The sequence below is a fragment of the Mauremys reevesii genome, linkage group 2 (genome assembly GCF_016161935.1).
Source record: "Mauremys reevesii isolate NIE-2019 linkage group 2, ASM1616193v1, whole genome shotgun sequence".
Taxonomy (NCBI): Eukaryota; Metazoa; Chordata; order Testudines; family Geoemydidae; genus Mauremys; species Mauremys reevesii.
The window spans coordinates 229850996-229874146 of NC_052624.1; the positions used below are offsets into that span (position 1 = coordinate 229850996).

A 23151-nucleotide genomic window follows, 5' to 3' on the forward strand; every position below is an offset into this window, starting at 1 on the left:
ATCCTTTAGTTTGCTGACTTTACCTTTTGGCCTGTGCAGTGTGAAGGTGCCTGATTACATGGGTTTTTTTTTGGTCATTGTGATATGAACCTTTTTAAAGGTGTTAGACTTTTAGAGGTCATGAAAGTAAGAGACAACTCCAGGTTCATGTTGGAATTTGGCTTTGTGCAAGCTACCTCGCACAGCTGTGCTAATCCTCCTCTTTGACCTACAAATATGGCTAAACTAGTTCTGGCCCACTGCAGAACAGAACTTGTGACCCTGCTCAATTAAACCCAGCTCTGAGTGTGTACTATAAACAAATGACTCATAAGTAAAATGAGATCAAATTAGAGAAATGGGATAACATTTTCAAATGTAACTCATTTTCAAAAGTGACTTAGGAGCCTACTTTTCATTGAAAGTCAGTGGGATTTAGGTTCCTAACCCACTTTTGGAAATATGATTAAGCTCCTAAATTACTTAAGGGATTTTACCTATGGTTGTTATAAATGAGAACGCACAGACACACATACACACCTGTGTGTGTATGTATGTATATATTTATATAGATATAGATTTAAAGGGATAGTAAACGCTTATGCTCCGGGGCATAAAACAAACACTAACTGGTGGGTATTAGGAAGAAATGTCTCTCTAAAGACAGGTCATTTTATAACTGTCCACAACAGCCTTCCTTCCTTCCACCATGCTCTAAAGGATTGTTACTTACTTACTATATCAGAAACAGGGTACGGATTAGATGGATCACTGATTAATTCCTTTTTTTCCGGTAATTTCTGTGATATTGTGTGAAATTCTGCAAATTCCCTCCTTTTTGCAGAACTCCAAGCTATAACTACGCACCAAACATGGATAAACACTGGATCATGCAGTACACTGGGCCTATGTTGCCTATCCACATGGAATTTACAAATGTCTTACAGCGCAAAAGGCTTCAGACATTGATGTCAGTTGATGACTCCATGGAAAGGGTGAGCAGCTGAAAATGTCAAGGATAAATTGTTTTATTATGCAGTTTTGTAACTTGTATACCAAGTCCAATTCTTCTCACATTTCTACTCACCTTATGCTGGTGAATTCTATTGACTTCAGTGGACTCATTTGTGATTTACCCCATGTAAGTGAGAAGAAAATCATGTTTATATTCCTAAAGTGATATGTAGGGTTGCCAACTTTCTAAGCACACAAAACCGAATACCTCTGCCCCACCCAACCTCTGGGGTGGGGGTGCAGGCTCTAGGCTGGGGATGAGGGGTAAGGGGTGCAGGAGGGGGCTCTGGGCTGGGGATGAGGGGGTTGGAGTGTGGGAGGGGTATGGGCTCTGGGGTGGGGCCGGGGATGAGGGGTTTGGGGTGCAGGAGGAGGCTCTGGGCTTGTCCAGGGTGTTGGGGTGCCGGGGGGGGTGAGGAGTGTGAGCTCTGGGGTGGGGCCACGGATGAGGAGTTTGGGGTATGGGAGAGGGCTCTGGCCTGGGACAGGAGGTTGGGGTGCGGAGTCCCATCAGTGCTTACCACAGCTCCAAGGAAGTAGCTTCCAGGTCCCTGCGGCCTCTATGTTCACGGGCAGCCAAGTGACTCTGCGTGATACACGCTGCCTTCATGCCCTCAGGTGCCGCCCCCCGCAGTTCCCATTGGTCATGGTTCCCAGCCAGTGGAAGCTGCAGAGCCGGCGCTGAGGGTGGGGCAGCACACAGAGCCACCTAGTCCCCTGGTTGCCCCAGTGCTTAGGGGCCACAGGGACCTGGCAGCTGCTTTCGGAGGCAGTGCAGCTCCAGGTCAGGTGGGGAGCCTGCCTTAGCCCTGGGCCCCTGCTGTGCCGCAGACCGGACTTTTAATGGCCCAGTCGGCAGTGCCGACCGGAGCCACCAGGGTCCCTTTTTGACTGGGCATTCCAGTCAAAACCGGATGCCTGGCAACCCCAGTGATAGGGAACCCAAATCTACCTGTGAAAATACAAGTTACTACAAATTCTCTGACTGGTAATGCTACACAGCTGTTTTGTTGTCCACTTTTTTAACTGGCAGTAGAATAAGTTGCTTTTTAAAGGGGAAAAGTTAACATGTGTCCAGTAAGCTAAAGGATCAGTTTCTCACTGTCAGCCAATAGAGCAAATATATAAAGAAATATTCAAGTTCCTCATCTGTAGAGGTCTATGGCACCTATGTACATACACTCTGACATTACCTCTGCTCCACCTTATTCCCTTCACAGTTCATCCTTCAACTAAGTTCTGGGCATCTGGGTTCACTGAAGTACAGACCAAAAATCGGATGTTAAACTGTTAGTGTTTGTGAGCATATAGATAATACAGGGAACAGCTAACTACATATAATATGGCACATGAGGTGTTAGGAATACAACTGTTGACCTTTTGTTCCAAAACCCCTCTCCATGACCAAAGGCCTTTCCACTGGTGCTAAAGGAGGGACTCCCTTAACATTTAGTAGCAATAAAATGTACAGCCCTCTTTCTAAGCCCCTAACTGAAGGGGAGGAGACGCTTACAAACTAACAACACATTCGAGCAAGTCCGAGAATGCATCCGTTGTAGAGCTAGTAACTCACCAAGCAGTGTATTACAATGATTATATAGAGATTTGTGGGTAGTGGTGACACAAGTCAAATAGCACCATAAATTGCCAAAGTAAACTTTCTGAAATCCCCCCGAAACAAACTCTCATATGTCAAGATGTAGACCTAGTGGGTGAGTAGCAAAACAACATTTTGTTCAGTTTTCTACAGCATGCTAAGGGCATGATGTGCCAAATTCATCCTTGGCATAACTGTTAGTTTCAATAGTTTCCCCAATGTTAAAGTTGGCCCGACAGGTTTAAATGAGAAAAACTATGATTATGTAAAAAATGTTTTGCAATATTTGATTTTGAGTTTTTCCTATGCTAAATTTCAGTTATACCATATGCTTCTGGAGATGGGAGAACTGGAGAATACCTACATCATTTACACTGCTGACCATGGTTACCATATTGGGCAGTTTGGACTGGTCAAGGGAAAGTCAATGCCATATGACTTTGATATTCGAGTTCCTTTCTTTATTCGTGGGCCAAGTGTAGAGCCGGGATCAGTGTACGTTCTCCTATGTCTGCAGCACAGCTGCTGTACCTCATTTGAAATGTTTGTAAGCACATCTGATGGTCACTCTAAGTGTCCAGTTTCCTTTCATAAAGAATACTCTGTTAATGCAGGACACTGCCTTAGAAGAACAAAAGCATGTCTGTCTTTCTGTATGTTTTAAATTAGTTAAAATGTGTAATAGAAAATTGTATTATTTATAGCCCTGGATAGTTAGATTTTGTCTTTTATTTTTAAAAAGCAGTTAGGTTAAAATGAGGACATCTGTTGTTCCTCTTCTGTCTTAGCAGAATAGATTTATTATGAGTGAGATGGGAGGAATAACATGCCTGTTTCAATTCCTTATTTAACCATACCTTGCTCAGATACCCTTTATGACAGTATCCAATGATACTGGTCTGTCATTCTCAAAGTCACAGCCCTCTAGGGGGAACTTCTGCACTTAGCACTTATATAGAGCTTTTCTTCTTCAAAGAACTCATACACATTTATTATTATTCTAATTCTGAAAGAATGTGAAGGGTTACATATCTTACACAAGATTAGGGTAACCAGATAGCAACTGTGAAAAAACGGGATACGGGGTGGGGGGTAATAGGTACCTATATAAAAAAAAGTCCCCCAAAACAGGACATCTAGTCACCCTACAATGATACAATTCTGACCTTTCTATTAATTTGCAGAGTGCCTCAGATAGTGCTGAATATTGACCTTGCTCCAACGGTTCTGGATATTGCAGGACTTGACGCGCCTCCAGATATGGATGGCAAGTCTGTCCTAAAACTTCTGGACCTCGAAAAGCCAGGAAACAGGTGGGTCACTGCCATTTCTCAAAGCCAATTCAGCAGCAAACACCTGAGTAAATCAACAGCTGAATGGAAAAGAATTTGTGGCAAAATAAGCTGTGTCAAACCCAATGACCACAGCTTTCACATTTCAAAACTGTTTTAAATAGCACATTTATAAAATTGCACGTATACATGAGCCAAGAGGTCATTTAAAAACAAATAAATTGTTAACACTAACGCTACTGTTCAAAAACAGTCACAGATGCCAGCAGTAAATATTATTTTGCTTTCAGGTTTCGAACAAACAAGAAGACCAAAATTTGGCGTGATACATTTCTGGTGGAAAGAGGGTAATTATTAAAGCTGAGAACGTTTTGGGAAACTTGCCTGGTGGCAAGCTTGCTTGTGCTTGCTCTCTTCTCTTTTTAGTGGTCAGCTAGGCTGTAAAGTCTGCAAGTACACTGACAGGGTTTCTTTGTCCCCCAGTGCAAGCTGTGCAACCAGTGGCTCTTCTTCTTAGGCGGTTTCATAAGAGATTTGAGTGGGTGCTTTCCACAGCAACTTTACTGGCCCATCCCTTCCACTTGCCTAGATTTGTCCTTTAACCTCAGACCCATGGCCGTTCACTTGGTCACCTGGCTGATTTTTTCCTCCCCATTCCATCACTCTTCTCCAAGTTCTGCTGTTGATGTGATGGTGCAACATTCTTCTATCAGATAATTTTATAGTTTTCACCTCAGTTAGGAATCCTTCTCCTTTTGATTTAAGTAAAGGACAGGTCCATATGTAAATGAGATTCATAAATATAGCTATTCAACATTTTCTCACACAATTTATCATTTACATTGCCTTGCCCTTTATTACTGTGAAAATTCTCTGAGTAAAAGTATTACAATAATTCCTTTTATGGCACTTATGACATGACAGTCTGTGAACATAAACTTGTGGGTATGACTACACTAATAATTCCTAAAGAGAAGCAATGACTGCTGGTGTAGGTTTCCAGTATGTCAGTTGGACCATTCATTTACTGCAAAAGCTCCTGTTGCTATATCTCACAAGCACATGAATGTTTTTAATTTAGAACAGGGGTTCTCAAACTTCATTGCACCGCGTCGCCCTTCTGACAATAAAAATTACCACATGACCCCAGGAGGGGGGACCGAAGCCTGAGCCTGCCCAAGGCCTTCCACCCTGGACAGGGGGACCAAAGCTCCTGTAAACTGAACCCCACCACCCAGGGCTGAAGTCTAACACCAGTCCTGGCAACCCCATTAAAACAGGGCCACGACCCACAGTTTGAGAACCACTGTCATAGAAGATGGCCACCAGATGCTAAATCTTGAATATCATTGCTTTTTAAATGAAATGTACCCCTTCAATGTTGAGTGCATTGCCTGCAAAAATGTTTACTCTTTTTTCCCTTTTGAAAGCAAATTTCTGCGCAAGAAGGAGGAGCCCAACAAAAATGCTCAACAGTCTAACCATTTACCAAAATATGAGAGAGTAAAAGAATTATGCCAGCAAGCGAGATACCAGACAGCTTGTGAGCAACCAGGACAGGTGAGTAACAAATGATTCCAGAACTGTATACACCCTAATGGAATGTATTTCTGGGAATGATGTGGTGACATATTGCATGAGGTTTATCAGAAATAGGTTAAAGAGACTACATTTGCCTAATGTCTCTATAAGTAAGAAAATATAAAAATGTCTTGGTGCATTACATTAAATATGGGGTGACTATATTTCCCAAATATTTCCCAGGCCCATGTCAGTGGCCATCCTGAACACCGGGGGTATCCTTCCACTCAACCCTCTTGTTCACTATCTTTGAGAGCAGTCTGGTGGCATTGGCACGGAGGGTATCATTCGCTGGTTCCCAGTAGTGCGGTCAGTACTAACCAGCCAGAAGTCACTCAGCAAGACATAGATCAGCTACCACCTCGAAAGCCTGTGGTGTCCTCTCCCTCTTCTCCAGATGAAGCTATTGAGCCACCAAGTGATTCTCCACTGTCAGAGGATCACTGAGCTCATCAGGATCTTTTGAGAAGGGTGGCCTCTGTGCTTGACATTCAGGCTGAGGAAATGCATGAAAGCTCTCACAAGTTGGTGAGAAAATGCCATCAGATCTGTTCTTGGGGAGGTCTCAGCCCAGGCTCGCTGATTAATGCTTTTTTCCTATCCTGGAAGAATTCCCTCCTGTACACCTTCCCTCCAGTTTCTTTGCAACCCAAGTTCTTATTCAAAGTCAAAGAAGATCATGTTTGCCTCATCCTTATAGCACCAGCATGGCCTTATCAGCACTGGTACTCAACCCTACAAGCCTCCACTGTCTCTTCTGTTGGATCCAGACATCATTTCCCAGGACCACAGTTGCCTGCTCCATCCCAACCTCAGAGCCCTCCATCTGACAGCAGGGCTGCTTTGTGGTTAACACCATTTGACAGATCCTGTTTAAAGGTCATTCAGAAAGTGCTTATGACTAGCAGAAAACCCTCCAGTAGGAGCACTTACCTAGCTAAGTGGAAGTGCTTCAACATTGGGTCCCATCAGAAAGATGTATCTCCAAAGTGGGCCTGGATCTTGTACTGGATTATCTTCTATATCTAAAACAGAGTTTGGCTATTAACTCTATAAGAGTGCCTTTGGCAGCTATTTCAGCCTTCTACATCTCAGTAGGTAGTAGGTCCCTTTTCTCCAACTCCCATTTCGTCAGCATTGTATGCACATGTGCAAGATCCTATCCCTCCTTGGGGTCTGATCTTGGTCCTAGCAAGATTGATGGGACCACCCTTTGAACTCCTTGCAACTTGCTCTCTGCCACACTTCTTTATTAAAGTAGCAATTCTAGTGGTCACTACCTTGCCAGAAGGATGGGAGAGTTAAAAGCCCTAGTATCAAACCCTCCCTGTACAGTTTTCCATAGGCATAAGGTTCATCTTAAGGTTTCATGTTAGCCAGGCAATCTACATACCAATTTCCTTTCTGAAACTTCAGGCTCATAGAGATGAGGAGAGACTACATTTGGTGAAGTGAAAAGGGCTCTAGCTTTCTATCTGGAGCATACTAAGTCTTTTAGGTCTTCTTCTCAGTTGTTTATTGCAATTTTGGACAGACCTAAGGGCAGATCAGTGTCTACTCAAAGGATTTTATCCTTTGTGCATTCATTTATACTACCAGTTGGCTAATATAACCCCACCAGCTAAGGTATTGACACATTCTAGTAGAGTGAAGGCAACATCAGCAGCTGGCGCAAGTACCTACCATAAACATTTGTAAAGCAGAAACTTTTGCTAGATGGAGCAGGTAGCTAGGTATCAAATAGTACACTTGCACCAGCAGCTGTTCACTAGTGTTTAAAAAAATGGGAGCTGGGTTAAGGAATTAAAAAAAATTAAGCCCAAAATATTTATTTGATTATGAATTAGTGCAATATATTTAGTGATGATATGGAGGAGGGGTGTCTCTTGTGATGTGTAGAATTCTGAATGTATTGAATGGAGTTTTACAAGAATATTCCCTATTAATAATAAACATTGAAAATACATTTGTATGTTTCCCTCACAAGCTCAGTTTTAGCATTCTAGCTAATTATAATCATTGCTTTTAAAAGCAATATTAGCAAATTGTTTTGAATGAGAATACAAAGTGCTGCTGTGCTTAATTTCCAGTTTCAGTCTGTAGCCACCTGTGGTGCTTTATCCAAAGCAGGTGGAGTTCTGTAAAACAAACAGGATGGCACACACCATAGTTCATACACTGACAAATAATCCACTCATGTCTTTATTCTTGTCATTCACTGAAACACACTGTTACAGTACATCTCAGTTAATCCCAGATTGGTCTGGAATATGTTTTGACTGGCAAACCATCAAGAGAGTCCTTTGCCACAGTTTTCATCTCACCCATGCTTATAAAATACAGCCACTTTTGAAAGGATATACATAATATATCAGTCTCATTGAAGGGCAAGGTTTTCAAGCGTCCAACTATTGCCATTGCAAACAGCGATTAAAACAGGTGGGGGCAAACTGAATATTTCTACAAAAACGGAGAGATCAACGGTCTCATTTAGACCTTTGGGCACTAAAGTGTTGAGTTTTAAAATACCAAACTATTTTCCTTGCAATTATTTCATGTGCTTGTTACATCTTATGCCAAACTATGATTTTGTCATAACTTTTGTAATACACATGTGGAAAAGGTAAGACTGAGTTGCAACATTATCCCTTGCTCTCAGTCCTATCCCTAATCCACTGGCGTAAGCCATCTAGCTGCCCTTCTTTTGATCTGATATCTCATTGGTTGCAGGCACTAGGCTCGAAGAGAGCTTGCAGTAGCAATGGCATGTAATGCTGCCTCCCACAGCTGTGATTGGTTTGGGCTCCTTTGAATAAGCAAGGACTCGTTAGCCATGGGTTCATGGAGCCCAAAAGCCAGCCTGGAGCTGCTATATGGGAGTCTGTTTGTAACCAAAGATCTTTAGGAAAAAATCAGTGACAAACTTTCAGTCCTAATGATTGGTTTACATTTTTAAGGATATCAGCACAAATAAATCAGATAGAAAAATAATAGGCTAACATTAGCCGTGACATTTCTACAGCCTTCAGGAACCCACGGCCTAAGCTAAAGTTAATGAGCCAAATCATTCCTGTGGTAACTCAGTTGACATCTGTATAGTAATACCAGGGACAAATTTGGTCCCAGGTCTCCACAGCAGAATTAACTTGTCCATATTGCATATATAGAACAAGAAGAACCAGGTTGAAATACTAAATGCATCTCTTAATAGTAATTCTGCTTACAGCAAAAAGTGGCTGGTTTTCAAAGTTAGGTACATGTAATTGAAAGCATATTCTAACACGTATCCAAATGGTAAGTACACACAAATTGGATGTGGTCACTTACACACAGCCAGTTACATGCATGACTGACCACAAGGGTGCATAATTTCCAAATTTTGCACATATTTACTATATCTGTCTAGTTGGATTTCAAACCCTTTCTCCTCTCCTTCACAGTTTGGGATGTTCAGATGCTGGTTTTTCTTTGACTTATAAGTGAGCTAGAGGCCTGCTGTGAAATTCAGAGACTGATTAAAGTTCAGACTCCAACCTTTGCCACACTCTCCCCACCTAACTTATTTGGTTGGTCAGATCCAGAGTTTTTGGTCCAGATCCAGGCCAATATATCAATACCATGGGCCAAGTTCTCTGGCCGCAATGCTCCCTTTGCACAGCTTGAACTGTGGAAACTGCCCATATTCCCTCTGCCAGTGTGAGAGAGAATCCAATAATTACGGAGCTGGGGTAGCAGGCTCCTTACCTGCCCTTTCCCCACAAACCAAACATAGGGGGCAGAAAGGTGGCATGAGAAGAATGTGCTGTGCTCCTGTTGTACCCAGCTGGTGGATGGTTCTTTGAGGTATTGCCATGATAGAAACAGCCAGAGAATCAGGGTGCATTACCTCGCTCCCTGAAAGCCCCCATATCTGCTGTACCAACCAGAAGCTAGACACCACAGAGAATCTGAGCCTGTATATTTCCTCTTTATATAGTTTATGAGCTAAATTTGTCTCTGGCTTACTTGGATGTAACCCAATGACTATAGTGGAGTTGAACCCAGTTAAATGAGCATCAATTATAACTATGGGGGTTTTTTTCGTTGTAGTGGCTTGAAGTTTTCTTTCCATCAGTGGTGAATATTTCCTATGACTATTTTACTACAGTAATTGCATAAGAACACAAGAATGGCCATACTGAGTCAGACCAATGCTCTGTCTAGCCTAATATCCTGTCGTCCATCAGGAGCCAGTGCCAGATGCTTCGGATGGAATAAACAGAACAGGGGAATTTATCAAATAATCCATCTCCTATCATCCAGTCACAGCTTCTGGCAGCCAGAAGTTTAGAGACACCTCAAGCATGGGGTTGCGTCCCTAAACGTCTGGGCTAATAGCCATTGAGGGACCTATCCCTCATGAATGTACTAATACTTTTGTGAATACAGTTATACTTTTGGCCTTCAGAATGTTCCCTGGCAACTAGTTGACTGTGCGTTGTGTAAAGAAGTATTTTATGTTCCTTAGGTTTGTTTTAAAGCTGCTGCCTATTAATTTCACTTAGAAACCCCTGGGAAGGGGTAAATAACAATTCCCTAGTCATTTTCTCCACACCATTCATATTACAGAACTCTGTCATATCCCATCGTTTTGTATGTATAATTGGGATTATTTTTCCAGTGTGCATTTATTTACATTTATGAACATTGAATTTTATCTGCCATTTTGCAGACAAGTCACCCAGTTTTGTGAGATTCCTTCGTAACTCTTCACAGTCTGCTTTGTACTTAACTATTTTTGGTAATATAGTATTGTCTTCAAACTTTGCCACCTCACTGTTTACACACTTTTCCAGATAATTTAGGAATATGTTGAACAGCACAGGTTCCAGCCCAGAGCCTTGGGGAGCCCTGCTATTTACTTCTCTCCATTCTGAAAACTAACCATTTATGCCTACTCTTTGTTTCCTGTTTTTTAACGGGTTATTGATCCATGAAAGGATGTTCCCTCTTATGCCATGACTGCTTACTTTGCTTAAGAGCCTTTGGTGAGGGACCTTGTCAAAGGCTTTCTCAAAGTCCAAGTACACTATATCAACTGTATGACCCCTGTCCTCATGCTTTTTGATACTCTCAAAGAATTCTAGTAGATTGATGAGGTATGATTTCCCTTTACAAAAAACATGTTGACTCTTCCCTAACATATCATGTTCATGTATGTCTCAGATAATTCTGCTCCATACTGTTTTCCTGCTACTGAAGTTACGCTTATCGCCTGTAATTGCCAACATTGCCTCTGGAACCTTTCTTTGAAAAATTGGCATTTCATTAGCTGTCATCTGGTACAGAGGCTGATTTAACCAATAGGTCACATACCACAGTTAGTAGTTCTGCAATTTCATATTTGAATTTCTGCAGAACTCTTGGGTGAATATCTGGTTTTGGCGACATTATTATTATTAATCAATTTATTCCAAAACCTCATCTACTGACACCTCTATTTGGGATGGTTTCTCAGATTTGTCACCTAAAAAGAATGACTCAGATATGGGAACCTCCATCACATCCTCTCCAGTGAAGACCAGTGCAAAGAATTCACTTAGCTTCATTGCAACAGCCTTGTCTTCTCTGAGTGCTCCTTTAGCACCTTGATCATCCAGTGGCACCACTGACTGTTGGTAGGCTTCCTGCTTCTGACATAATTAAAAAAAAATTGCCGTTGGTTTTTGTGTCTTTTGCTACGTGCTTGTCAAATTCATTTTTGGCCTGCCTAATTATACTTTTGCACTTTACTTGCCAGAGTTTATGCTCCTTTCTATTTTCCTCAGTAGGATTTGACTTCCAATTTTTAAAGGATGCCTTTTTGCCTCTAACAGCCTCTTTTACGCTGCTCTTTAGCCACATTGGCATTTTTTGGTCCTTTTACAGTTTTTTTTTTATTTGGGGTATACATTTAGTTTGAGCCTCTATTATCGTGTTTTTAAATAGTTTCCATGAAGCTTTCAGGCATTTCACTTTTGTGACTGTTCCTTTTAATTTCTATATAACTACATATGTGCCGGAACTAGGGGTTCTGTGCTGCCCACTGCCTGGCTTGAAGTGGTTTCCATTATATACTGGGTTTACAGTTTGGTTCAATGGCTCTCAGCATCCCCACTATACATATTGTTCTGGCCCCCCATATAACTAGCTTCCTCATTTTTGTGTAGTTCCCCTTTTTGAAGTTAAATCCCACTGTGGTAGGTTTCTTTGGTATTTCCCACACACATACACACACTCTCACAAGGATGTTAAATTTAATATTACAGTTGCTATTACTGAGCAGTTCATCTATATTCACCTCTTTCATCAGACCCTGTGCTCCATTTAGGATTAAATAAAAATCACATCTCCCCTTGTGGGTTCCAGGACTAGCTGCTCCAAGAAGCAGTCCCTTATGGTGTCTAGATGTTATACCTGCATCCTGTCCTGAGGTGACACATACCCAGTCAGTATGGGGATAGTTGAAATCCCCCATTATTATTGGATTTTCTGTTTTTGTAGCCTCTCTAATCTCCCTGAGCATTTCACAGTCACCATCACCATCTTGATGAGTGTTGATAATATATTCCTACTGCTGTCCTCTTATTGTTCAAGCACAGAATTTCTATCCATAGAGATTCTACAGTCAGTTTCATTCATTTAAGATTTTTACTTTTTTGATACTATGCTTTCTTTCATATATAGTGCCATTCCTCCCAGTGCCCTATTCTGTCATTCCTGTATATTTTTGTACCCTGGTATCACTGTGTCCATTAATTATCATCAAGTTTCTGTGAAGCCTATTATATCAATATCCTCATTTAATACGAGGCACTCAAGTTCACCCATCTTAGCATTTAGATTTCTAGCATTTGTATACAAGCGCTTATAAAATGTTTCAATATTGATAGTCTGCCTTCATGTGATGTAATTGAATGGGATTCGTTTTTGTTTGAGAGTTTCTCTTCCGTTTTTACCTGTAGTTTATCAAGTTCTAGCCTCTCCTCTTTATTAGGATATAGAGTATCCCATCTAATAAATGCTCCCCTAAAGGATGTGTCTGAACTGTGTGCTCCTCCATACCTGTTGTCTTTCTCTCAGCCCTTAGTTTAAAAACTCCTCTGTGAACTTTTTAATTTTATATACCAGCAATCTGGTTCCATTTTAGTTTACGTGAAGTCCATCCTTCCTATATAGGTTCCCCAGTTCCTAATAAACCTAAATCCCTCCTCCCAACACCATTGTCTCATCAGTGTGTTGAGACTCTGCAATTCTGTCTGTCTAACTGGCTCTATGCGTGGAACTGGAAACATTTTAAAGAATGCGACCATGGAGGTTCTGAATTTTAATCTCTTATATAGGAACCTACATTTGGCCTCCAGGACCTGTCTTCTACCTTTCCTATATCATTGGTACCTACATATACCACAACCACCAGCTCCTTCCCAGAATTGCACATACGTCTATCTAGATGTCTTGAGAGGTCCACAACTTTTGCACCCGGTAGGCAATTCATCATGCAGTTCTCCTGGTCATCACAAATCTATCTATATTTCTAATAATCAAATCTCACATTACTATTACCTCTCTCTTCCTAATAACTGCGGTCCCCTCTCCCAGAGAGGTATCATCAGTGTGAGAGTACTATGACATCATCTGGAAGGAGGGTCTCAACTATGAGATCTTTTCCCTCTGCTCCAGCTTGATGTTCTCCTTCCCTGAGACTTTCATCCTCCTCAACAACACAAAGGCTATTAGACTGGGGATGGCACCGCCTTCCTGTGTCCCTGACAGTGTCCTCTGTGTACCTCTCTGTCTCCCTTAGCTAATCCAGTTCAGCAGCTCTGGTTTTAAGAGCCCATACTCAATCTCTGAGGGCCATATATGCACATATCTGCTACCTGCCCTCAAGGCAGTATATGTTGCATTGATTGCAATAAATGAGGAGGGATAGCTCAGTGGTTTGAGCATTGGCCTACTAAACCCAGGGTTGTGAGTTCAATCCTTGAGGGGGCCGCTTAAGAATCTGGGGCAAAAATCAGTACTTGGTCCTGCTAGTGCAGGTAGGGGGCTGGACTCAATGACCTTTCAAGGTCCCTTCCAGTTCTAGGAGATAGGTATATCTCCAATTATATATATTTTAAACTGATAACCCCCACTCTGCTGCTGGACCTCTGCCTGTATTATTTTTGCTTTGCAGGGTGATTGGAGGGTTTTGGCCTAAGATTAGAGTATATTTCCTAGATGTATCTGCCTCTCACACTCAGTCTCTAAACTCCATCACAATACTCCCCCTTTGGGTAGCTTAGGAGCTGGCTCTTTAAACCCCTGTTCTCCGTGAGTTATCCCTGCCCCCTTATTGAGGGATCCTGAACGGCTCAGGGCTCAGTGGAGAGCAGGCTATAGCCTCATTAGTAAGCTCTCTGCCTCGTCTACCAGGCTGCTTGGTTATCACACAGACCACAAAACAGACCACACTATAAACTTTAATCAGGCAAGCGTACACTAAACAAGCCAACAGACTTCAAACTCACCCTAAGAGTCATGTAGTCTCTCTTTCTTTACCTGTACATCTCCCTTTCAGAACTCCCCTGTTCGCTGCTTCTGTATGCTAGCTCCAGTAATTAAGAAGAGAGTATTTATATATAAAACACCATCCACTAGTGTTTGTGTTTTAAAATTGGAAATACCTGACACACACATTTGTGCATTAAAAAAATTACTTTCAGTCATAGGTAAGTAATTTGTAATTTGTAACAGTACAAATGTATGACAGAATATTAAAATATTACAACTGTATATTTTAAAAAAAAAACCTTACATCATCAGCATGAAATTGAAAGTTAACTGTTGCCTGAACAAACCTCTTCCTAGGTTAACTTTATTTTAACCCCACAGCATCTATTCTGCCCTCAGATCCACCTATGTAATTTCAACTGAAATCAATTAATAGGGTTTTCCTTTAGACACCTACCAAATATCAAATGAGTACAAGTTTAAATACTGCATCATTTACACGTCATTCTGTCTCTCTTGTAACTTATGGCACTTCACCAACAAATTTTACCTCCAAGCTAATTTGACCAATGGGATTTAAATTGTCCATCAGGATACCATTATCTGATGTCACACCTATCTCCATTGCACTATCAAGTCCACTGTTAAATTCAGTATCCGATCCACTATTAAACATGCACCTTCCAAGTCTAAAATTTCACAGAGATACAATGTTATATTTAAATCTCCTCCTGACAGACACAAAATTCAGCCTCCTCAAAGTGAGGATTTTGATAAATTTAAGTTCCAACTCCTGAGTTGGATGACCCAACAACACCAAACCCGGCACTGGGCTTGTTTATTTTATGGGCCTACATCTTCTACCATCTGCAACACGCTACCTTCCAGCTCTGGTCTTGTGGACAGCAGAGGATTGAAACTTGCAAGAATCCTGCACTTGTAAAGTGTTAATCTGCTGCCAGTTAAAATGAACTGAGCCAGCTGCCAGAATGGAGAAGATGGTGCAGCTGCAAACATGTGTTTGCATCACATGTATGTTCAAGCCAGTAGGTATAATGCCATAACTAAGGCTAAGATTTTGTCACGCATATTTTTAGTAAAAGTCACGGACAGGTCACAGGAAATAAAGAAAAATTCATGGAAGCCTGTGACCCGTCTGTGACTTTTACTAAAAATATGCGTGACAAAATGGAGAGCTGCGGGGTCCTCACACCACCCAGGGAGGCTTGGCTCGAAGCTGTAGGGTCTCCCCGCCGTGCACGGTGGCTTGGAGCTGTGGGGCACCCCAGTGGCCCATGGTGGCTGGGAGCTGTGGAGCACCCCCACCACCCGCGGCGGCTGGGAACTCACAGGGCTGCACCGCCTGCGGTGCTGGGAGCTTGGGGTCTCCTCATCACCCACTGTGGTTCCATGCTCTGGGGCTCCCGCCACAGTCAGGCGCTGTGGAGCACCCCTGTTGCCCATTGCAGCCGAGAACTCACAGGCCGCCCGCTGCCTGGGCGCTCCAGGGCACCCCTGCCCCCCCGCTGCCTGCGAGCTCCAGAGCACCCCTGCCCCCAGCAGCTCTTTGCCACCAGGAGCTGGGGGCTCAAGTCATGGAGGTCTCTGGAAGTCACAGTGACCTCCATGACAAAATCATAGCCCTAGCCATAACTCAGCAGCCTTGACTGTGTTCCTTTATAACACATTGGGAGATGCAAAAGGTTATGTTTTCTCTTGAGTATTTATAGGTTGGAACTGCCCTAAAGTAATATTGCAGGTTTGGTTCTGGTTTGCAAAGTGGGCTTAAGGCCTGTATAATGAAATTAAGTTAGGGTAAGCTAGAACATTTTTATAGTCATACAAGTCTTCACTGATGGTCACTAGAGAGATGCCGCTGAATCCAGACATGAGTTTTGTAGTAAGTTTCTAAGACTCTTGTGGCCTTAAACCAAAAAGCATTTTGTGTTGTCTATACATGCATTTTATGTATACCTCATGTATACTTTTACATTAGGCTTTCAAATGACAGAATTTCATTTTATTTTGCTTCATGTTATCATATCAATATCAAATCAAAGGCTTGTCAGTCTGTAATGCTAAAAGGACTGCTGCCATCAATCAACCTACAGATAATATTGTAGAGGAAATTAGAATGTAGCTTGTTAGGTGTAGTCTGGTTTGGCTCAAGTATCTATGTTCTCATAAAATAAATATTCCTCAGACCATACATTTGTAAAGGTCAACTTTATGGCCAGCTGCAGAGTATGAAGAAAAACACATAAGCTGGTAAGAGCTCAATAGAAGTGTCAGATGGCTAGCCAGAAATGACAGCTAGATCCCAGGCACCCACTAAAACTCAGCTAAAATTATAATACAGCATAATAACATCACTCACGAACCCTATTGATTTCAATGCAACTTCCCAACAATTCCAGCAATAATAAGGCATTGATGATGAATAGTGCCTGCTGTCTTGGCTTAGAACATAAGAACATAAGAAAGGCCGTACCGGGTCAGACCAAAGGTCCATCTAGCCCAGTATCTGTCTACCGACAGTGGCCAATGCCAGGTGCCCCTGAGGGAATGAACCTAACAGGCAATGATCAAGTGATCTCTCTCCTGCCATCCATCTCCATCCTCTGACGAACAGAGGCTAGGGACACCATTCTTACCCAACCTGGCTAATAGCCATTTATGGACTTAGCCACCATGAATTTATCCAGTCCCCTTTTAAACATTGTTATAGTCCTAGCCTTCACAACCTCCTCAGGTAAGGAGTTCCACAAGTTGACTGTGCACTGCGTGAAGAAGAACTTCCTTTTATTTGTTTTAAACCTGCTGCCTATTAATTTCATTTGGTGACCCCTAGTTCTTGTATTATGGGAATAAGTAAATAACTTTTCCTTATCCACTTTCTCAACACCACTCATGATTTTATATACCTCTATCATGTCCCCCCTTAGTCTTCTCTTTTCCAAACTGAAGAGTCCTAGCCTCTTTAATCTTTCCTCATATGGGACCCTCTCTAAACCCCTAATCATTTTAGTTGCTCTTTTCTGAACCTTTTCTAGTGCTAGAATATCTTTTTTGAGGTGAGGAGACCACATCTGTACACAGTATTCGAGATGTGGGCGTACCATGGATTTATATAAGGGCAATAATATATTCTCAGTCTTATTCTCTATCCCCTTTTTAATGATTCCTAACATCCTGTTTGCTTTTTTGACTGCCTCTGCACACTGCGTGGACATCTTTAGAGAACTATCCACGATAACGCCAAGATCTTTTTCCTGACTCGTTGTAGTTAAATTAGCCCCCATCATGTTGTATGTATAGTTGGGGTTATTTTTTCCAATGTGCATTACTTTACATTTATCCACATTAAATTTCATTTGCCATTTTGTTGCCCAATCACTTAGTTTTGTGAGATCTTTTTGAAGTTCTTCACAATCTGCTTTGGTCTTAACTATCTTGAGTAGTTTAGTATCATCTGCAAACTTTGCCACCTCACTGTTTACCCCTTTCTCCAGATCATTTATGAATAAATTGAATAGGATTGGTCCCAGGACTGACCCCTGGGGAACATCACTAGTTACCCCTCTCCATTCTGAGAATTTACCATTAATTCCTACCCTTTGTTCCCTGTCCTTTAACCAGTTCTCAATCCATGAAAGGACCTTTCCTTTTATCCCATGACAGCTTAATTTACGTAGAGCCTTTGGTGAGGACCTTGTCAAAGGCTTTCTGGAAATCTAAGTACACTATGTCCACGGATCCCCTTGTCCACATGTTTGTTGACCCCTTCAAAGAACTCTAATAGATTAGTAAGACACGATTTCCCTTTACAGAAACCATGTTGACTATTGCTCAAGAGTTTATGTTTTTCTATGTGTCTGACAATTTTATTCTTTACTATTGTTTCAATTAATTTGCCCGGTACCGACGTTAGACTTACCGGTCTGTAATTGCCGGGATCACCCCTAGAGCCCTTTTTAAATATTGGCGTTACATTAGCTAACTTCCAGTCATTGGGTACGAAGCGATTTAACGGACAGGTTACAAACCTTAGTTAATAGTTCATAACTTCACATTTGAGTTCTTTCAGAACTCTTGGGTGAATGCCATCTGGTCAGTGACTTGTTAATGTTGAGTTTATCAATTAATTCCAAAACCTCCTCTAGTGATACTTCAATCTGTGACAGTTCCTCAGATTTGTCACCTACAAAAGCCAGCTCAGGTTTGGGAATCTCCCTAACATCCTCAGCCGTGAAGACTGAAGCAAAGAATCCATTTAGTTTCTCCGCAATGACTTTATCATCTTTAAGCGCTCCTTTTGTATTTTCATCGTCAAGGGGCCCCACTGGTTGTTTAGCAGGCTTCCTGCTTCTGATGTACTTAAAAAACATTTTGTTATTACCTTTGGAGTTTTTGGCTAGCCGTTCTTCAAACTCCTCTTTGGCTTTTCTTATTACACTCTTGCACTTAAGTTGGCAGTGTTTGTGCTCCTTTCTATTTTCCTCTTTACTAGGATTTGACTTCCACTTTTTAAAGGAAGTCTTTTTATCTCTCACTGCTTCTTTTACATGGTTGTTAAGCCACGGTGGCTCTTTTTTAGTTCTTTTACTGTTTTTCTTAATTTGGGGTATACATTGAAGTTGGGCCTCTATTATGGTGTCTTTAAAAAGGGCCCACACAACTTGCAGGGATTTCACTTTAGTCACTGTACCTTGTAACTTTTGTCTAACTAACCCCCTCATTTTTGTATAGTTCCCCCTTTTGAAATTAAAGGCCACAGTGTTGGGCAGTTGAGATGTTCTTCCCACCACAGGGATGTTGAATGCTATTGTATTATGGTCACTATTTCCAAGCGGTCCTGCTATAGTTACCTCTTGGACCAGCTCCTGCGCTCCACTCAGGATTAAATCTAGAGTCGCCTCTCCCCTTGTGGGTTCCCGTACCAGCTGCTCCATGAAGCAGTCATTTAAAGTATTGAGAAATTTTATCTCTGCATTTCGTCCTGAAGTGAAATGTTCCCAGTCAATATGGGGATAATTGAAATCCCCCACTATTATTGGGTTCTTAATTTTGATAGCCTCTCTAATTTCCCTTAGCATTTCATCATCACTATTACTGTCCTGGTCAGGTGGTCGATAATAGATCCCTACTGTTATATTTTTACTAGAGCATGAAATTTCTATCCATAGAGACTCTATGGAACCTGTGGATTCGCTTAAGATTTTTACTTCATTTGAATCTACACTTTCTTTAACATATAGTGCCACTCCTCCCCCTGCACGGCCTGTCCTGTCCTTCCGATATATTTTGTACCCTTGTCATTCTCCAAATAAATGATCCATGTTCTGTCTGCTCTAAAAAAAGAATTTTTGAAAGAAGTTGCTAAAAATAGATACCAGTAACTTTTGCCAGTTTGGTTTACTGCGTAATCATCTTATTTTGTCAACATTGCTTTAATTTATTTTTGCTCAAAAGAGGGATACAGATACAAATCTGTTAGTGGCAATTACAGGGTTAAAATTAGGAATATGATGAATACACAGTCTGGCTCTGATTTGTGCACAAATCCAGGCATATTTCCCTGATTCATCCTTACACAAGTCAGGTTTCACATTAGTGGCTATCTAAAATGGTAACCACTGGTCTTGGTATGTGGTGGCTTCCTCCTGCCACTACAACCATATCAGTCCAGCTTCTCCACCTGCTCCCCATTTTGGGGATCCCAATTCACCATGCACTTAAGCACATGCTTTAAGCATCTGAGCAATCTTGTTGCCTTCAGTGGGGCTACAAATAAACCTAAAGTTAAGCACATGCAGAAGTGCTTTGCTGAACTGGACCTTGTGGGTGCTCTTTCATCTGTTCCTTACTCCAGCCTGTCCCTGCTCCTTCACCCAACTGTCTTGGTACCAGAATCCCACCTAGCTTACAAAAACAGAGGTGCAGATGCGTCACCCAATGATTCCTAAGAATCATCAGAAATTGTCCCTCCCTTTTTGAAACACCATCCTGTATATAACATGGCAACCAAAAGTGATAAGGAAAACTTTATCATTAGAGAGAATCCTTCAAATCATTATAAAATAGCATATTTTAACAATAGATACGTAGCTTTTCATTTAAACAGAATGCAGTTTTTCCGCATTTGACAATTCCTTCTAATTCAGTGCACACATTTATTTTTGTCCATGTCAGGGAATACTTTCATTTCAGTAATATCACCTTTCTCGTCTTCGATGTTGCCCTTCAAAGAAACTGTATCTCTGGTTTATTTATGCTATGCAATTTATCAGCAACCCCTAATACCACGATATCAGAATGAACGTCACCGTTCTGAATCATATTTATTCTATTTACCACATCAGTTCAGGATTTATATATTCTAGGGCAAAAAAACATCATTATGCATGAATTTAGCTTTGCACATTTTCCATAGTTCTAGCAGTTGTGGTCCTCCTTCTTTCCAAGGACTCTTGCATGTCCAATACACTGTGGACTAAATTCAGCCTTCTGTTGGATGTGTTTGACTAGCATGGCTTTAAGTCTTTGGAATCCTTTGACCCATTAGGAATATAATTATTATTGGTATTGCTATTATAACTTAATGGGCAAATTCTGTCTCAGCATGTCAGTGGGTGCTATTTAGGTGCATCTGTGGGCAGATTTGGCATTAGGCCTGAACTTGAAGCATTTCTTTTAGGTTAATCAGCACACATTTGATAGAAGATCAGAGAAGAGTCTCTCTCTGCTGATGATGTTGAGTCTTAAGTGCTGGCAGGAATATGTAGAAGATCCAGTAGAGATGGTTACTTAGGTGACGTATGTTTGATGTCCATTTACAGTCTCAACATGCGACCTAAGTGCATATGCTTCCACTATTGACTTTCTTCCAAATTAAAGTAATCTTTAAACTGTCAGAGGGAAAGTAAATATCCTTAATGGAAAAACTGGCAAATAAATGTGATTTCCTCATCTACCCAGCCTGACCGTAGAATATCTATTCTTTAACTCTATATTTTGGAAGCTGAGTTTTCTCAAATAGTTACCTTTTTTTGATGTTAAAAAATGGATTGAAGTTCAACTTTTTGAACAATACCATCCATGCATTTCTTGCATACTTTGAAGTGATAAATAGGGGATCATTTTTATTGTTCAATTTTAAATGTCCCTAAGTCTTCTGTGAATCATATTTTAAAGTGTCTTAAATACAAAGTTGCATGTAAGTCTATCCAGTAAATATTCTTTGTGTGTATTTTAACAGTTTCCTGAAAACTTCCAGGGCTTTTTTCCTCTTCTTTCCATTTTCTAACTGGCACTGTCAAGGTTTGCGAGCCTAAAATTTACCCTCCTTTTCATCACGTAACTGTTTGCAAATTTCAGGTCATGTTATTTCTGTAGGGTTTATTTTTTCCCCTGTGAATTCACTGCTTAAATACTTCTGCCCCCTATCAAAGTAAATAAAAATATCAGAGCTGGTAGCCTATCACTTGTGAGCAACCCTACAATAATAAATCAGGGCGCACATGTATGATGGAGGGAAAATAAAAGAACAGATTGACACTCATTTTTTAGAGATTATTTGTAAATGTAAGATTAAAAAAACAAGTTTAAAATTATTGAAAATCTGTTGATTTCTTTTTAGGCTACAATAAATAATATTTAAGAAATACAAAATAAGTGAATTTCCACACCATTATGAACACTCAAGGTGTGATACAGATCAACAGAAGAAATTTGCAATGTTAGTATTATAGATTACTGTATTTCAGTGTTCCTCAGTCAGTGGGCTTCAGAATTGTGAGTGATCTGATCTATAATAGGCAACCAGGTGAATTTTAACTTTATAAGTTAGTGTCTAACAGTGATACCATTCTAACTAGGAATGTAGGAAACTGGGAAGGTTTGTCCATAAGATTTGGCAATCCCAAATTAGTCTTCCCTGTGCTCTATTGACACAGGACGTCTTGGGGACAGCTGCACCCACTTTCTCCTTGTGTGCAATATTTGTATAGTGGCAAAACATCACAATGCAAATGAATATTTGTATACCAGTCGTGCCCAGACCACCTCAGTGAAGATCAGAGTCCTTGTTTCCATTATGGAAATTCATAGGAAGAGGTGGGTCCTACCCCTAAGAATTTGCAATATTTGCTGAACCTGATTTTTCAGTGTTCTAGTTCAGTTCAGCAGACTAAAACGCGGCTGGTTTGTACTATATATTATTGCCAGCTAAGTACAGTACAGTTGGCAGTACTCTGCACACCATGACCACTTGGAACTTCATGGTGAAAGCTGACATGGAGCTCAGATCTTCTTACTCCAGTAGCACAATCTGTCGCCACTTGAGCTAAAATAAAAACTCCCTTAGCTATTAGTACTATAGCACCTGTGAGATAAAACCACTTCTGATTCTGTCCAGCAGAGAAAAGGGATACACAGCTGCAGTTCACTACAATATTTCTACCCATATCATTTTATATTAATTATCATCGTTACTAAATCATCCATGTATAAGAGGAAGATGAAGGGAGTGTGATCTTAAAGTTGCTTTCAAATGCACTCCCCCCCACCCCCTTACTTGAATACCTCCAGCCTGAAAAGCGATATTCAAAGATGCTTATTAAAGGGAACATTACAGAAATTGGACAGCACCTGTAAAAGCATTGTAGCTGTGTTATAGTTCCGGTTGCCTGTTTTTCAAGGGTTTATAGCTTGGTTATAAAACTTGACTATATATTTAACATTAAAGTGTCTAGTGCAAATGCGCAGTAATTGCCTTTCATAAAACTCTGAGCATGCCTACTGCTAAGACACCTTTCACAAATTGTCTAATTTCCTCCCTATGTAATAGGCTGCAGCAACTCCCTCAGAGCTGTCACAGTCTATTAGATAAACAATGTTCATTTTAAATACTTCTTAAGTGGGGTATTTATTGTGCAGTAAACCACAGTGACTCAGCCTGAGCGTCTATATATATTTTGTGCCTGAATTATATTGAATAAAGACATATAACTTAATGTTGAGGTTGTGGTACAAACCAATAAGAATTTGGAAAGTCGAGGAACAAACACTGTTGTTAATTCATTCACAGTTGTCTGTCTTGTTAACAGAGGGTGTAAGTTAAGATTGGAACTAGGCCAGCACTAATATAAAGTTAAAGGATCATGTACTTAC

General features: G+C 40.9%; 1 protein-coding gene across 4 annotated transcripts in view; it reads left to right on the plus strand.

The window, feature by feature from the left end:
* The window catches only part of SULF1 (sulfatase 1), a 287776-nt gene that overhangs the window by 229859 nt on the left and 34766 nt on the right, over positions 1 to 23151 (plus strand). For all 4 annotated transcript variants that reach the window (XM_039522855.1, XM_039522856.1, XM_039522853.1 and 1 more), the window contains 5 exons: positions 824 to 974; positions 2910 to 3085; positions 3775 to 3903; positions 4173 to 4229; positions 5313 to 5442. In XM_039522855.1, coding sequence (XP_039378789.1) covers positions 824 to 974; positions 2910 to 3085; positions 3775 to 3903; positions 4173 to 4229; positions 5313 to 5442 — 643 coding nt within the window. The remainder of the gene's footprint in view (positions 1 to 823; positions 975 to 2909; positions 3086 to 3774; positions 3904 to 4172; positions 4230 to 5312; positions 5443 to 23151) is intronic.